At 40.2% G+C, this 17,868-nt stretch overlaps 1 protein-coding gene across 1 annotated transcript in view; it reads left to right on the top strand.

The window, feature by feature from the left end:
• LOC137339965 (E3 ubiquitin-protein ligase TRIM8-like) overlaps nt 1–10,349 on the top strand; it is a 65,368-nt gene extending 55,019 nt beyond the window's left edge. The window contains exons 3-6 of the mRNA XM_068002076.1: nt 2,474–2,707; nt 4,703–4,734; nt 7,012–7,127; nt 8,747–10,349. Of these exons, the coding sequence (XP_067858177.1) occupies nt 2,474–2,707; nt 4,703–4,734; nt 7,012–7,127; nt 8,747–9,417 (1,053 nt within the window). The 3' untranslated portion in view covers nt 9,418–10,349. The remainder of the gene's footprint in view (nt 1–2,473; nt 2,708–4,702; nt 4,735–7,011; nt 7,128–8,746) is intronic.
• The last annotated feature ends 7,519 nt before the right edge of the window (nt 10,350–17,868 follow it).

Raw genomic sequence — 17,868 nt, 5'->3', positions numbered from 1 at the left:
AGTGTATTACTGGCAATGAAATTTCCAATTAGTTACCTGGGGGACTGAGGAAGGAGTTCACATAATTATGGATAAGGAAGGCTATTTAGTCTATCTGACCCATCCATCAGGAGAGATCCTAACTTTCTATACCTGTAACAATCTTGTATACCTCCTAAGATCTCCTTTCAGGTTGAAATCCCCAAGTCTATCTAATCTTTCCTCATAACTCATACCTCTGACACTGGGAATTAGCCTTGCAGCTCTTATCTACACTGCCTCCATCACTTAAATGACTCTTTTTTTGGCAGCCAGAATTGTATTGAAGGTTCAGTCTGACTAGAGAGTTCTAAAGTTTGATCATTGCTTCCTCTGATTTATAGTCTACTGTTTGGCGGTGTAGTTCAACATCTTGGCTTTGTTAATTGCTACTCTGGGAAACTTTGAGACAGTAATCCAAGACAAAATTAATTGTCACTTGGAAAAATATGGGTTAATAAATGACAGCCAGTGCAGATTTGTTAAAAGCACACCATGATTGACTAACTTGATTGAGTTCTTTGATGAAGTAATGGAGAGGGTTGATCTGTATGTGGACTTTCGAAAGGCGTTTGATGAAGTACCGTATAATAGACTTAGCAAAATTGAAGCCCATGGGATTAAAGGGGCAGTGGCAGCATGGATACGAAATTGGCTGAGACAAAGCAGAGAATAGAGGTGACCGGTTGTTTTTCAGACTGGAGGAAAGTACAGTGGTGTTCCCCAGGGGTCAGTATTAGGACCACTGCTCTTTTTGATATAAATTAATGACCTGGCCTTGGGTATACAAGGCACAATAATCAATCACAACAATAATTCTATGCAGAATACATCTGGACACTGAGTCATCACTTGACCTGACACAACATTTTGTTACTGGAACTAAACTCTAACCATGGACTTTATTCTCCTTTTTAACATAATTTCAGAGTTTCCAGATGACATGAAACTTGGAAATGTAGTAAACAGTAAGGAGGACAGTAACAGGCTTCAGGACGATATAGACTGGTGAAATGGGCAGACACATGGCAGATGCAATTTAATGCCGAGAAGTTTGAAGTGATGCATTTTGGTAGGAAGAATGAGCAGAGGCACTATAAATAGTACAGCTTTATAGAGGGTACAGGAACAGAGACACCTGGGGGTGTATGTACACAAATCTTTACAAGCAGAGGCATGGAGTACAAAAGCGAGGCGGTTATGTTAAATCTTTATAAATCGCAGGTTAGGCCCTAGCTGGAGTATTGTGTCCAATTCTGGGTACCACACTTTCGGAAGGATGCCAGAAAGGGTGGTGGAAGCAGATTCAATAATAATTTTCCAAAGGGAAATGGATAAATACGTGGAAGTGAAAAATTTGCCGGGCTATGGGGAAAGGGCGGGGGAGTGGGACTAATTGGATAGCTCTTTCAAAGAGGCACGATTGACCAAATGGCCGCCTCCTGTGCTGTATCATTGTATGATTCAATTGGTTGGACACGTTTAGTGTTGAGTTTATTAAAAGACTCCTAGGTCTCCTTTGGCTTTATCTTAGCTATTAAAACACCATTCATGAAGTACATGGGTCAACTTTTTTTCTGTGGATTCCAATGACCCTCACCTACGGTGTACGTCAGATTTCTATTAAAGTTGAGGAATGCTCCAATAGATAGTGGATTTAATTGATCTTCACGTTTGTGTCCAAGGGCAGTTTCCCCTGCATAAATACCAAGAAATGACTTGAGCACTACAGCCACGTGGTCTTTGAGCATTGTTGTACGCCTTCAAAGTGAACACCTCAAGGGAAGGCCATTTGACATTGGTCTCTTGATTATAAAATGAACTCAAGTATAGAAGTACTTTGTACAAGATGATTCATGATCATCCAAACAAGCTATGTTGAGGTTGGATACAACAGTGTTTACATGTCTCGGGAAAGGCAAACACATACAGTGGGGACGAGCACATGTTTGTCTTGTCAATGAGAAGTATTTAATGCACAAGTTGTTGAGCACAAAGAGCATTATAAAGATTAATGTCAGCTCATTGTGATATAAGAAGGCAGCTATTCGACATGCTGTGAAATCATTTCAATTTTTGTCTGTGTATTGCATATGGTGATTTGAGACCTCCAGTAGATAAACAGAAGGCTGAGGCGTGGTGCTTCCACATTTAAAAAAAAATCCTGCGCTCTCCTTGTATTGGCACAGACGCGAGACTATGCGAACAGCAAGACTTCTTCAATTTCCAGGATGTCTGCATCCATAGATAAGCCTAGAAGGCACTGGTTTCAGATGGTGAGGCCTGTCTGGTGAGCCATTGGGCTAGATTTGCTTACAGCTTTGATTTTTTTTTGGCATTTTCTAATATAGTATCTGAAATCTCTCCTCCCACCCCACAACAACCAGTTGCACTGCTTCAGATTTTGTATATAGAATGCATAAATTAAATAATTTCTGCCACTGCTCTTTTTTAGGAGAAAGTCCAGCAATTAAAAGAGGAAGTGCGCCTTCAGTATGAGAAAATGCGTCAGATCCTGGAAGAGGATCTGGGGAAGACTTTGGAACTGATTGATAAAACACGAACAAAATTCTGTGACGAAAATGCATCACAAGTGCATCATCTAAATGAACGACTGGAGGAGGCTAAAAAATTACTGAACTCTGTCCAAAAAATGTGGGACAGGACAGAGGATATTTCATTTATGAAGGTACATTTTTAAAGTAAAACTAGTCAATCTTTAATGTTGTTGCAGACAGACCTGAGACCAAGTATGGTCTTCAGGTGAAGAGGGGTTCGAGGGCGGGAAATAATTGCACCAGGGCATGCAGATATAATTCAATCCCCAGGTTAAAGTTATGCATTCTCTTTTATTTTTATAGTACTTTGATTTTATATTATTTATAATTAAATAGCAAAACTTAAGGCATTTTGGGAAGTATAGTTGGTTGGAGCATAGGATTTTCTCTGCAAGGCTGAGGAGCTGAGGCAAATACAAAATTAAGGCATTACAGTGCCATTGCTTGGTATAGTTACTATGCGACTGATTTACATGGGTAGTTTCCAGTATAAATGTGGTTGTAGGAATTTATAATGGAAGAAGTTAATAGGAAGACTTTTAATATTATATAAATATTGCACATCTCTCCATTTTACCAATGCTTTGAAGGTGTACTCCTAGGCAAGGCCTTGCCAATGCTGTGATTGAGCCTAACACTGGGAATTGTGCCAAGTAGATGTGTTTTCCCCCCTCCTTTCCTTTATTTCGGCCGTTGGGAAGGAATCAAAGAGCTGACTATGTGAGGACTTGATGTGAACAAATACCCCAGTGCCTGTGGTATAGCATGTTTGGAAGGTGGTGCTGTGTTGCCAGGCTGCTGTTGCCAGCTGCCACCGTTAGATATTACTAGCGTGTCTGTTTCAACTTCACTGCGTTTTAACCATTCTTTGAAAAGGAGAAATCCAGGTGACCCACAGACTTTAAATGCAGACACATATGCCTATAACAACGCACGTTAACCTCTTCACTGTCAGCTCTGGAGATAGGGTGAGTGGATTGAGTAGAAAAACTTGTATGTGTATATATTTATTCATGCTTTCATTCCTTTACTTAAAGGTGCTTTTGTTTGAAAACACTTTTCAGGAAAAATAAGATGCGTTTGTGTTTAAAAACCTGTTATCTTAGTGTCTACTTAACCCAGCATTTAAGGAGTTAAATTGCTTTTGCAAAAAGGGATGTGGGGCTTGGTTTGTTTTTATGCTTTTGCTATTTTAATTTTATGGGGTAAATTATACATGACACAGAATGGCTATAATTATTTCATCCTAGTCATTTTCTCATTTTGAAGGTATTGAAATTTTATTGCAATAATCATCTGTTTACAGAAGGATCTTGCTCAAATAACACACACAAAGCTAGTTTTTTTTTTTAAAGTGGCCAACTATTGACAAGTAGTCCTAATAGGAAAACAGTTTTATTTAAATTCATGCTCTTGAGTTGAGCAACATTAAGCAGAGAATTAAATTCCAAGTTGAGTTGCTATAACTACATAGTTCCTGACTTTGTTCCTAATGTCGCTGCATCATTTTCTTTTTTTGCCAGCCCTCTTTTCCCTCCTCCATGTTACTTTAATCAACAAGCCAATGGAGATACTAGAACAAAGGCATTTTATTTGGGGGTACACATGCCATAAATAAGGGATTTAAAATTTAGATACACATTAAATTATTTTTAAAATTTCCATTAAGGGTACATTCTGGGGTCCCAGACTAGGCAGGGGAAAAAATCAGCTGGAGTTTCTGCTCCTGATTACTGTCCTGTGATTCCTGCTGGGAAGTGCCCATGTCTAGATGTCAGCCAAGGACAAAGTTAGGCTCCTTCAGTTGCATAGTCCCCTCACCATGCAAGAGTCTGGACAGTGATGAAGAATGGCAACTTAGATACATTACCAGAAGGCTACTAGTACCCATCAAGAATCCGCACCTGAAGGATTATTAATTATTAAAGAAGAGTCTATTGATCACAGAAGAACTTTTCATGTCTAATCATTCAGTTTTAGTTGCGGGACGTGAACATTTTAGAAGATTTTCAGGAAAAGCCCAGATTCTCTCTTGCTTCACTTGTTTCAAATGTGATTCTATTATAGTGTAGAAAACGCAAACAAAGAGTGTTTATTGTAACTTTATATTTTTTGTTTTGTTCCAGAATACTAAATCGGTAAAAATTTTACTGGAAAGGTAAGCATTAATATCATGAACATGTTAGATTTTCCAATATGACTTGAGAGAGAATGAAAGGTATTTGGTTATTTGTGTGTGAAGGATAAAGTATTGAAAGTGGCCTTGATGTAAGCCTCTTTTTATGGAATGATGTACGTTTTGGAATTTACAAAACTTAGAATCTAATCATTGTCCTATTAACAATGATGTTAATTCTACTAATTGAACTAGATTCACAAGTAGGATTGCTTATAAAATTGCCTTTGTCTATAAATCAACATCTGTCTTATTACCAAATTTGGATAATATGAATAAGGCCACTATGGGCTCTTTGAAGTAGAATGATCTGTGTTTGATTGTCCATGATCTATTCAAACTTGATTTGATGCCCTCACAAAATACTCTCGTCAGTCTTCTGTGGCATTGCATACAGGAAGTCAAGACCAAGTATAGTGTTCAGGTGAAGCAGGATTAGCAGCAGGGGATAATGGGACTGTGGCATGCAGGTGTAATTCAGTTCCCATTTTAAAGTAATATATTCTTTTCCTGTTTCTATATAATACATTGATTTTTATATTATTTAGAGTCAAACAGAAAAATTCAGGACAATTTGGGAAGCAGAGAAGTAGAGTTGCTTCGAGCTTGAGAGTTTACCTCTTCATTATAGGCTGAGGAACTGGGCAATAAAGTGCTACAGCACTACCAGTGGTGGGAGGGTGCTATTATAGCGTGACAAGTTTCCATTATAAATGTGGGTGTAAGAATTTATAATGGAAAAGTTGACACAGAAGTGTGACAGAAATTTGACCACAGGAAATAAAGCTTTGCAGACAGGAAGTGTGCACCTAAGTAGCAATCTTAATAGTATAGATATGACATGGTATTGATCAACCGCCTCTCCATTGTTTCACATCCACTACTATAAAGGGATGAAAGCTGCAAAGGACCTGATATAAAAAGACAGTGACTCAAACAACTGAAAATGTATTTGCATAGTGACATTGAATCTGCCTCTACTGTACTAGGAAACTGAACATTGCAGGTTGATTGAAGGATTCATTCTGCCTATCCTCAATCCCTGATATAGAACAAGCACATCCCATTATTACCATAAATTTTATATATATAAAAGAATTAAATCCTGCAAATGCTGCCCTCATGTAAATGTGCCCTTTTCTATGAAGTGTTGATTCTACTATTGATGTTCCAAGAGAATTGGACTGGTTTGCAAAGCACCATAGTATTGTGGTGTTTATGCATTTTATTGGTAAATATATGTGGTCTTGATCATCAGTAAAGTGCATCTTTACATGGTAACCTTACAGTTAATATCCATAGTACTAGATCATTCAGAGAAAATCTCGTGAATGAATAGTATCACATGTATAGAGATTACCCATTGACAATTAGTTGCCTCTAATCTTTGTGAATAGCTCATGGAGCTATGGTTCTTCGCTGGTCAAGACTCGTGTTGACTATTCTGCGCCATTGAAGGATTGAATTTAAACCACCCCAAAGTCTGTGTCTTATGCTTGATATGCTTTGTGGTGATGAGCTGAATGTACTTTCTGTACAAAATTGTGAATTTTTTTTTTCCTTGTTAACAATAGCGGTTGTCTGTGATTTTGCCATTGTGAGGGATGAAGTCATACAGGGGCCGAGTCAGAAACTTTGGACTCAAATAAATCACTTCCTCCGTAGTATCCAGTGTAACCTAGAATGAGTGTCGCACCCTAACACAGACTTCCAAGACCGATTTTTTTTTTAATAAATAAGTTCTGTGTAAAGACTTTAGTTTTAAATGTTTCAATAGTAATGCGATTTGAGCGTGTGTAAGTTTGATAGTTTGCATCGTTTTGGATGCCAAGCAGATTTTTTTGCTACTGATCATTATAAACAGTCATTGCAACTGTTCACTTTCATCCTCTTGTAAAATGACACTGCCTGTTTTGAATCTTGTTTACGGAAGTTAATCTAGTAATTTTTTTGGAGAAAGTTTAGATTCTGAATCTTTTTTCATACCTGTACGATGCTGGATTTGGAAAAGTGTAAACTTACTGGTGGGATCCAACATTAATTTTGCTCTGAATTGTCAGAATAATAAGTGTGAAGTAAACCATATTTTTCTGTACTTAATGAACAGACAGATACAGTCCTGAAAAAATGTATTGCCTACACACTACTCCTTGAGTAGGTATCTGCCAAAAATGTTATGGCCATGAATTACCATATGTTGGTAAAATTGAACTCAAAACGTTTGTGTTTGTAAAGTGTATTTCTTTTAATTTCTTTAAGGACTCAAGCTTGTACAGGAAATGGGCTGCCTCCTCCCAAATTTGGTCACCTCCAGCCAAAACTTTTCTTAAGTGAGATTGCTAAGAAGGAGAAACACATCAGAAAGTTGCTTGAAGGTAATACTTTTTTTTTAAGAAGTACTCCTGTTTGTACACAAGGGGTCACGGCCAATTGTTGTCAGGTAAAGTGGGGTTAGAGTACAAGGCATAATTAGACCAGATGTTACTCAGATTTTAAAGTTATATATTCAGTGTTTATTTTCATAATACCTAGATTTTACAATATCATTGAATGAATAGCAAAAACTAATGGCATTTTGGGAACCAGAGAGTTGGTTGAAGCATATGAGTTTCTCTGCAAAACATGGACTGAGGAGCTGGGAGATGCAAAATAGATGCAGCACAGGTGTAATTACAATGTGACATGTTTACATTGGTTTTTTAGATTTCAGCAATCTGCCTATAGCCAGCATAGTTCAATTCAGTTGAACAATGGGCTGGTTTTAAATCTATTTGGTATTTAAAGGGAACCTCCATGAAAAAAGTTTCCTGACATTGTACTTGCACTTTTTTTTTAGAAAATTACTAGTGTTTTTTCCACCCAAATGCAAAAGCAGGTCACCTGGCATCTCCCAATAGCAACTTTCTGTGATCACTGTTGAAGGCAGCCATTTTGTCAGTAGTTGGCCTATGATTTCATCAATACTAGTTAAAACCCTTTCGCTCTCTTGACTGTTTTCACCTGCATCCCACTGTATGATGGGTATGGTAATACTGTGGCTATGGTACTGAGCTAGCAACCCAGAAGGGTGTGAGTTCAAATCTGGTAATTTGTGGGCCGGCACCAAGAAAACTGTTGGATTGTAAAAACCCAACTGGTTCGCTAATGTCTTCCACGTAACCAGGTCTGACCTATATGTGACTCCAGTCCCACATTACATATTTGATTATTAATGCTTTGAGTGCTAAGAAAGCCATTCAGTTGTTTTGATAGACTACAAATTCAGTAACATGCCAGTGCATGAAAAAACTGCCCACCTGTCTCGACTGTGGTGATCCTGGCGACTTCCTCCATTCAGTTTCTGCATTTGCTGTGTTTTTTAAAGTGACAGTCCTTTGACTCTCCACATGCCTAATAATGAAAGAAGCTGGTCTTGCAGCCAATGTGTGTCCACTGCACCTAGCAGCACCATTTAAAATTGAAGTCTGAATCAAAGTATTGGTGAGTCAAGCAGGTGCTGACTAAGCCCAGCTGGTCACGGTGAGTTGGTAACTTGCTTCACGTTCAGGCAGACGGTGAGAGGCAGAGCACCTTCACTGAAATATTGATCATGAGTGTGCTTTAAAGTGCTGGTGAGTGAAGAAACTGGGAAAGCTCAAGGGAGTGCCAGCATTCAGGTTGGTGATCAACTGTCGAGACATTCAAGGCCTTCAGTAAATCTAGGGTTTGGTAGAATGTGGTCCTAGGCAAGTGCAACCTTGTGTTGCAATGTTTCAGCAGTTGGTAATTCTGAGTCTCTGTTAATTGGGTTTTTACATGTGAGCAAGATAAACAGCTTAAGTAATTTGGATAAAAGCCTGCTGTCGTGTTGAAAAGTTTTCAAGGGAGAACAGAAGCTAGAAAACCAAATGTTTTATGTTTTCAACGGGTCACCTTGCAAAACTATGTGTGCATGTATTTGCAATAATTGCAGATTCCTGGTGTAACCTGCTTTTCTTTGCTGTCCTTCCAACAGGAACAATAAGCACTTCTGTACCGTTTCTGCAGAGCGTTCCTGCTTACACCTGCAACATTTCCAATGCTGCTGGAGAAAAACGCAAGCACTCCACTGCTTTCCCTATGCCCACGACATCTGCTGTGGACAATGGCTTCCTGGAAGTAACGGCTGGGAACGTGGCCAGCCAGTTTATGGGCCAGGGCGGGCCTGTCGGAGAGGGCCAGTCAGCACAGTCCCTTGTGCCCTGCAGCTCTTCCCAACACATTGTGGGACTGACCAGCGGTCCGCAGCCCGTCCACACGGGTCCAGTCTTCAATACAACTCACTATCCCAACAGCACGCCTTCCCAGCAGTCTGTACTTTCCCAGTCAGTCGGCTATGGTGGGCGCAAAATCCTCGTCTGCTCTGTGGATAACTGTTACTGTTCTGGCGTGCCTTCTGTTTCGAACCACAATGGACACCAGCCATACAGCAGATCGGGCACTTTCCCGTGGTCTGTGACATCACAGGAATACGCACACGCTCTTCCACCTGCTCCCTCGGTACCTCAGTCCCTAATATCGTACGGAATGGGATCGGCATCTCACAACAACACTGCAGGCAAGATAACTGCAGGATATATGGCTAATCCTTCACTGAACACTACACCGCAAGCTAATCTTCTAAATTCTGTCTATCATACATTTTGAACAGTGTGCATTTTTCTCTCATTTTTCTTTCTGTAAATGTTAATTTCAAATCATTTGCTTAAAAAAAGTTAGAAAATACATTCCGCACATGATGTAAACTTTTTGTGCAATTGAATTCCAGTGCTGGTTTTAGTAATCCATTCATGAATGGAGTCATGTTCTGTATTAAATGACTTCCTTTGTTGGTTGTTTCTGCCATGAGTGCCACAACCATAACAGAATTTTTATATGAAAACTCTTAGCACTTTTTGCAGAGGCGTTTAATATTAGTTAATCATAATAGTGCTCTGGTATAATAATAACAGCAATAAGCAGAGGTACCATTTGACAGTGAAGCACAAGTTACGCTGAAGTGCGTTGACACCATTTGTCTGACCTGTTGAATAGGCGGATCTGAGAGGGAAAATGATGCCCTAACACTGGAAGTTGTCACGAGGTAACGCAACGCTGAATGGAGGATTGTCTCTGGCGAGTTGTCAGGCAGGACGTTCAATCATTGATTGTCATAGTTACCCAATGGTCCTTTACAATAAACCCTTTGAGTATGGACTTCCCTTGTGGAACAAGAAATCTAAGAAGAAAAGATTTTTTTTTAAACATTCAAGGTATGACTCTGCCTTCCAGGAGATGGAAACTACACCCTAATTAAGCATGGCAGATTTGGCCTGTCACTTTAATCATGTAGTTTTAAAGAAAAAAAGTCACAGTGGGACTACTACAATGCAGAGCGAAAAGCTGGTCAGGCTGGGTTCCTGGCCAGCTAGAAGAAAGACAGATTATTTTAGGTTTGGCAAATGCTGTCCTGTAAACTATATATTGATAAATAATTGGGAATATGCTAAATGCATAACATGAACATTTCTTAATCAGTATTCTGTAGAAAAACTGGAGTATTTGGGAATCTTGTTTTTATTTCTAGAAAATGGTGGGGTGGGGGGCGGGGGGATGTTACGATAATGCTCAAAGGGTTGAAGATCTGTTTGTCGAACAAACATCTTTTCAGGCCTGTTGTGTTGAATGGGCTATTACAGTGGAACCTCATTATTACTAACCCGTGGTGGTTTTCGTCAGTGGTGGGGTCGGGGGGGGGGGGGGCTTCATCTTGCCAAGGTTTGAGCTCCAATTCTGACTTCATTCCTTCACCGACTGCGGAAAAATGTTTCACCCGTTTTTTTTTTAATGTTGTTTTTGTTTTCAGTTTTGCATCTGGGCAATGTTGGTGGCAGTAGGAGCTTCTGTGAATGGTAAAGCCAATTACAGCCGTGCAGTTTGTTATAACGGGGCAAAAGAATGAAAGATAATTCATTACAAATGGTGCCGATGGATCTGCTGGTCTGCATGTTATAAAGAAGTTTGTTTCATCAGGGGATTGAATTCCTTAGATTTTTTTTAAATTAAAAATGAAATGGAGCTTCAGTTGGGGACCTGGGAAAAGTTTGATGTAACAGGAGGTTTGTTGTAACGAGGTTTGGCTGTATTTTAACTGTGTGGTGATGGTCCATAGATGTTTGACCATGGGAGCTCTGTTTTGCTTTGTCCCTGCAGAAAAGGGTGAATGTCAGTGTTTGGAAAAACTATTGTAATCAGTAAAATCAAGAAACTGTTAGTATTTTGTCTTTCTCAAATACTTATAGTTACCAGGTTATGCAGGGTTTATCTTAACCTCCTATTTCATGTCACTTTATCAGTATCTTCTTTTAAGGCATTGAATAAACATGTATACATGCAGTGTTGAGGATTGTCTTTTTTTTCTGTATAAAAAGACTCTCTAATTTTATTCAGATAACATTTTTGAGCGACAAGGATCCCAGACTTTGATTCCTGGTGGCAGCTGGGCTACTGTGTTTGGACCAAGCCTTCCTGGTATTGGGAGGGAGGAGGAAGAGAAGCAGCCAAGACCCCTATTCCTGTCTGCTGTCCATTAATCCCTGCTTGGAGTACCTAATTGTTTGGCCATGAGGTGAAGCAACGATCAGGCTTGGCTGCAAGCCTCACTGCAGTTAAATAGCTGGACAACACTCTCCATCCTAGGTTAACTCATGAATGGCTAGAGAATGGGATGAGATTTTGGCAGACTGCCAGCTCTGGCGTAAGTTGGTGTCTTTCAGCAGAGGAAGAGAGAAAAGGGAAGAAAATGACTGGGAGGATGGACTTTGGGGAAGTGAAATAGATGATACAGTGCCTTAGTACACTGTTCTTTCACTGTTGAAACAGATGTTTGAATACAGCCTGACGTAATGAAATTCCATCTTTGCTGGCTATAAGCTCCTAAATGAAGGAAGTAAGGGAAGCTTTGACCCAGCTTCTCTCGATTTGGACCCACAGCACAAAATTAACCACGACTGGCACAAATTAGCACTTACTCAGAGCATGGTTGCTTGAAATTTAATTCATACTGGTGCAGAAAGAAATGCTCTTCTAAAGTTGGGGTTTGATATGTTGTAAGGGTTTTTCAGAGAGACCTTTTACCTACACATCTAACCTTCGCTATACCTGATCTTGAACTGCTTGATGCTTCCTCCGAGTAACCAAACTTTATTTTTTAATAGTAGTCACCTGTTTATGATCTGCTTAATGACACTGTCTAATTTTGGCCAGCACAAACTGAGTCTCTGATTTCCATGTGAATTCAACTGGCAATGAATAAGCAGCACAGCTGTGAGTGAAATATAGAAGCTCTTTCTCACAAGTGAAATAAGTGCCAGATTAATTACTCACCATAAAATGTCATTTAAAAAAAATCTATGCTCTGAAATTACATCGTGGAATGCTGACACATAATGTGTTGGTCTCAGTGGAGGTGTGGTTTTTCTTAAGGAAGTGTCATTATCTTGTGTTGTAAAACTGAATTTTTGTCCCCGTTCCTGTTGACATTGATTTTATTACTTTAGTTTCCTATCTTCTCCCCCGGTCCCCAAAGTTCTATACATTACTTTCCAGCCAAAAGGAATGGGTAACTTGCCAAACCTCTGCCAATGCAACTTTTTCTTTCCATTAGTTTCTCTCCTAACCAGACTCTTCCATAATCTCTCTTCTCCCTTCTTTCCCCCCCAACGTGTGGGGGGGGGGGGGGGGGGGGGGGGCAAAATATACACCATCTCAATGTCTTTGCAAGATGCCTGTGTGTTTAGAAGAGCTGGCTGAAGGGCAAGGTGAGGGTTTTGTTATTTCAATGAGAACCCAGGTCAAAACTAAGCAAACTGGCATGTCACCAGGCATGGGATATTGGTACACTAGCCCTATTGTATGTATTAAATAATAACTTAAAAATAATGCAGCTCAGTGGTATTGGTATTAAAAGATTGTATTTTTTGTTGTAATATTATGCCATTTTTATTAGATGGAGCAGGACATAATGAACTTGAGATTTAATTGCAGCCCTAATCATTTTGCTTCAGCTCTTAATAATCTATACTCTGCATTTTTGTGTATATATGTTATCGAATAGCTTCTCTTTCTTCTCCCCACCAGCACCCCCCCCACCCCACCACCACCAAATGCTTTGTGGTAAAATACACGGTGGCACTGCCATTCAGACCAGTAAATTGTAGGTTTGATCCATGGCCTATGCTAGGTTAGCCAACCTCACCCACAGTGACCATGGAGGAGCTCTGATTTGTCTCTGCATCCTTCGCCCAGATAGAGGAAAAATTACTTGCGGGTTCCGTTCCTGATCGCTATCCAGTGAGCATTGTTGGAAGTGAGTAGATAATTCATGAGGACAGAATGGGGTCAACTTTGGCCCTGTGGTGAAATAGTCCACTGACACTGTTCTGGCTCATAGGAAGAATGACCACTTGGTTGTGAGATGCCAGTGATATTTTTGGGACTCTACCTCTGCATGAATCAACATACTAAAGCCAGAAAATTAGGAGTAGGAAGTATATAATTTGTTTTTCAGCTATGTTTGTGTACCTGGAAGCCATGTAAGTTGAGGAACATAGGAAAGTTTTGACACTCATCCTTTTGTTTGAAAAACCCTAATCTCTCACCATGTCCCCCAAACCCTTCTTTCACCAGAATTGTATGTGGCCAGCTCGAGCCCATTTATATTTGCATCAATGTCCTTCTCAGGTTAATTATTCCACATGTTATAATTATTAGGGATGGGCAATAAATGCCGGCCTTGCCAGCGACGCCCACATCCCGTGAACGAATAAAAAAAAAATGTATTATTATTTGAGAAAGGAAACTGCAGACTAGTTCCACAGCAGGATTTGGATGAGTCAGCATTTGACAGTGATGTTCACTGAAGAGGTTTTGATGTGTTTGCGATATTACTTAAGGATGCAGAAAAATCTGCAGTTGATTCAGAAATCCTAGCTCTTTGATCCAGACATTTAACAGATTTACCCTTCTGTCTTTTCAATAACAAAGCTTGATTGCTGTCATATTTTCAGAAGTAAATTAAAGATATAAGGGGAGAAAAATTTGGACTAATGCTGTTTCACTTAATATAATACTTTTACCCAGTGCTTATTGGGTAGACTAGATGAACACAGGCTTTAGAACTAAACTTTGCCCCATCCCAGACGCACCACAGAATTATCTATCCCTAAACAAGTAGGATGCATGTTTTCCTGTGTTCTCTGTGGGTGTCTGTTTTAAAACTACATTCCTCTGTATCCTTGAACATCCCAAGTGCATCAAAAGTAGGAATCTCTCTTGTAAAATCTGGATAGGGACAGTTGAGAAAGTACATCTGAGAAATGCTGACTAAATCTGGTGCCCTAGTAAATGCAATGCTAGTTGCATCAGTGATCTTTTTTGCTCACAGCAGAATTGTTTACAAATAGATCCCTTGTTAGTTAATGAGGGGCAGAATTGTTATAACAATGCATTACTGATGGGGATCTAGAATTTTTACTTGGACATTTAGTCAGATGGATCTAATGTCTATCTTCAAACTTAGTTATTGAAAAGATGGAAGGGCAAAAATTGGATGGTAATGTTTACCCACCCTGTTCCTCAGTCTTAATTTTTTTTTGAAAAACAAACACTTGCCACATTGTGACAAAACACTGCGCTTTTGTCTGGAATGATTTACTCTCTACCCCCTCTGCTCCCACTCCCAGAACCAATGCTACCCCTTCCCATTTGAAGTCACTACATTAGAGAGCAGCTTCCTTATGTAGAGATAAAACGAAAAACCAAAAGCTGGAAATCTGATATAAAAACAGAAAATGAATTATGATGGAGGGTCCTACCCAAAGCATTAACTAATCTTTTTCTGTCAGAGGTCCCCCCCCCCCCCCTGCAGCTGTGTATTTTCAGTGTTTTTACAGAATCTCCAGTGTCACAGCATGTGAGCTTGCCCGTGTCCTGTTGATGGCAGAGTTGCAAGTGGCGCCCACCACAGCTCTGCAAAAGGAAAAATCTTCAATTGGGACATTGCTACAAGGTCTGCAGCAACATGGCTTCTCCCACCTTTCCACATTCCCAATATACAATGAAAAAGAGCCATTTAAAAATTAATTCTCAGCCTTGATTGAGTAAATATAATTATAAGCCTTTAGCTTCATTTGAGTTTTAGGAAAGGTCACACAAATTGAGCCAAATGGTCTGAACAGGCTGCCTGTTAACGTTCTCCCAGCCCCTCCACGTTACCAATTATTTGTGCTATAGAAATCTATTTTGCAAACTCCTATGTAATATTTAAAGACTCCGTTTATAAAGTATTGATGCACTATTTTGTCCTGACATCGTCAACTAACTTGATTGTTATGCATCCGTATTCCCCTTTTCCGCCACTCCTTAAATAGGATACCTGAATGGATTTGGATTACTTAACAGTGATGCATTCCACTACGTACTTCCAAGTCTAAGTTCAGTTTGTCTTAGTTATTTGCAGGAAGGTTGAGTAACTGCCTTGGTCACGCAGTCAAAAATAAATGTTGTTGAAAAGAATGTTATGGTTAAGTCCCATGGCACCTTGAGCTCTGATATAAGCCATGGAGAATGCAGTGTTCATCATCTGTGGTACAGAGGAGGACATTGGTCATATAAAATCTGTTAATGATACCAAGCTATGTGGCCAGGTTCCAAGTATAGAGAAGATTGCCAATATTCAAAGGGATTTGGACAATTTAATTGGATGGGCTGACACAGCAGATGGAACTTAATGGGGATAAATGTGAACTCCCACATAAAAGGACTAGTGGTTGTGGGCAGCTCCTAATTCAAGAGGGGCAATTCTACACTACAAGTTGCATTTATATAGCATCTTTAGCATAGCAAAACATCCCACAACACTTTGCAGTATGGAGACATGTCAGAGGGAGGCCAGCAAGGTGGCCAAAGGTGTTGTCTAAGGGTTATAATTTGCAGCTAGTTTTCAAGGAGGCAGAGATGTGCAAATTTCAGATTGTGCGGGCAAGGTGGTCGAAGTCTCTCTGGTACTGATGATTGAGCAGAGGGAGGAGGAATAACGCGATGTAGACCAATATTGGAAGAGCAGAGAATTTGGATGGGTGTAGGGCTGGAATAATAGGAACATACAAAATGTCTTCAATCAACAATCGAATATGGTAACAAGGAACCAGTAGTGAAACTAATATCTCCTTCCATAATGAGGTATTCAGGGACAATTCAACAGAAATTCTTTCTCCTTTTTTGAAAACTATTATTGGACTGACCAGTGGAAATGAAATTGTGACAAATGTTGACTGCAGTTGAGATTATCTGACAAATAACTGGCCCACAGGTAAAAAGTGACCCAGGACACTAACGATGCTGTTACAAGATCAAGTTAATCCCTGTAACCCAATGGATAACACTACCTACCATCTTGCCCTGATTTTATATTATTTTAGAATTTAAAGTTCATTTAAACATGCACGTTGGGTGCACCTTAAAATGATATCACAGAAAATGCTGGTGGTTGAATAGTGGTCCAATTATCGAATTGGGATTTTTTTTTTAAACTTGAGAAACCAAGGTAAAGTGCACAGTTGAAAAGGGTGGGAAAGATGATTAGGTGAATTAGGTAAAGACTAATTTCTTATCACATCAATCAGACAGCCATGATTGTTTCACCCACGGTGGCTTAGCTTGAGGTGCATTAATAATAAACTTAGCTGCCATTTTGCATACAAGATACCACAAACAACAATGAGATGAATGAAGAGATAATGTGTCTGCTGGCTTTGGTTGAGGGAGCAATGTTGGCTGGGAGAACTTTAGATATATATGCTGATTAGGTGAGGGATAATACTGCTGGAGAATGGGATTAATCCTGTGTTAGGCACCTAGAGTCAGTATCTAGTACTGCCAGATGCAATGTAAAGTTCCCTTATTTTGACTCCAACAATCTGCCTCAGTCCCAACCTTAGAGCTTCCCCTCCCTGTGCAACAAGTTGATTTTAAAAAAAAATTCAATCTTGGGATGTGGGTATTGCTGTGAGGTTGGCATTATTGTCCAACCCTAGTTGCCCTGAGAGTGTGGTGGTGGGCCTTCTTGAACTGCTGCAGTCTGTGTAGTGAAGATGCTCTTACAATGCTGTTAGGAATTTCCAGGATTTTGATCCAGTGACAAAGAAGGAACGGTGCTATATGTCCAAGTGAAGATAGTATAGGACGTGTTGGGGGAATTTGGAGGTGATTGTGTTCCCATTCACCTGCTGCCCTTGTTCTTCTGGGTGGTGGAGGTTGTGGGTTTGGATGATATCCTGATCAAGCAGACTGCTTTGTCCTGGATGGTGTCCAGTTTCTTGTGTTGTTGCAGCTGCAGCCATCCAGGCAAGTGGAGAGTATTCCATCGCACTCCTGAATTGTGTTTTTTGTAGGTGGTGGAAAGGCCTTGGGGAGTCAGGCGGTGAGCCACTCGCCACAGAATACCCAGCCTCTGATCTGCTCTAGTAGCCATGCCATTTTTGTGGCTGGTCCAATTGAGTTTGTGGTCAATAGTGACCCCATGGATGTTGGTGGACTCGGTGATGGTAATGCCATTGAATGTCAAGATGTGGTTAGGCTCTCTTGTTGGAGGTGATCATTACTTGGCTTGAATGTTACCTGCCACAAATCAGCCCAAGCTTAGATGTTGCATCGACATTATCTGAGGAATTACGATTAGAGCTGAACACTGCAATCATCAGTGAACAGTCCCACTTCTGATGTGATGGAGGTAAGGTCATCGATGAAGCAGCTGAAGATAGTTGGGCCTAGGATGCTGCCCTGAAGAACTCCTGCAGCCATGTCATGGGGCCAAGATGATTGGCCTCTTAACAGCAACAATCATCTTCCTTTGTGCCAGCAATGACTCCAGCCACTGGCGAGTTTCCCCCGATTCCCATTGACTTCACTTTTACTCGGGCTTCTCTCTGCCACACTCAGTTGAATGCTGCCTTGATGTCAAGTGTGGTCACACTCGCCTCACCTCTGGAAATCAGCTCATGTCCATGTTTGGACCGAGGCTGTAAAGAGGTCTGCAGCTGAGTGGTCCTGACAGAATCC

Source organism: Heptranchias perlo, chromosome 21, assembly GCF_035084215.1.
Source record: "Heptranchias perlo isolate sHepPer1 chromosome 21, sHepPer1.hap1, whole genome shotgun sequence".
NCBI classification, from domain to species: Eukaryota; Metazoa; Chordata; class Chondrichthyes; order Hexanchiformes; family Hexanchidae; genus Heptranchias; species Heptranchias perlo.
Note: the sequence above shows the minus strand (reverse complement) of the source record. Positions and strands in the feature narration are given on the sequence as shown.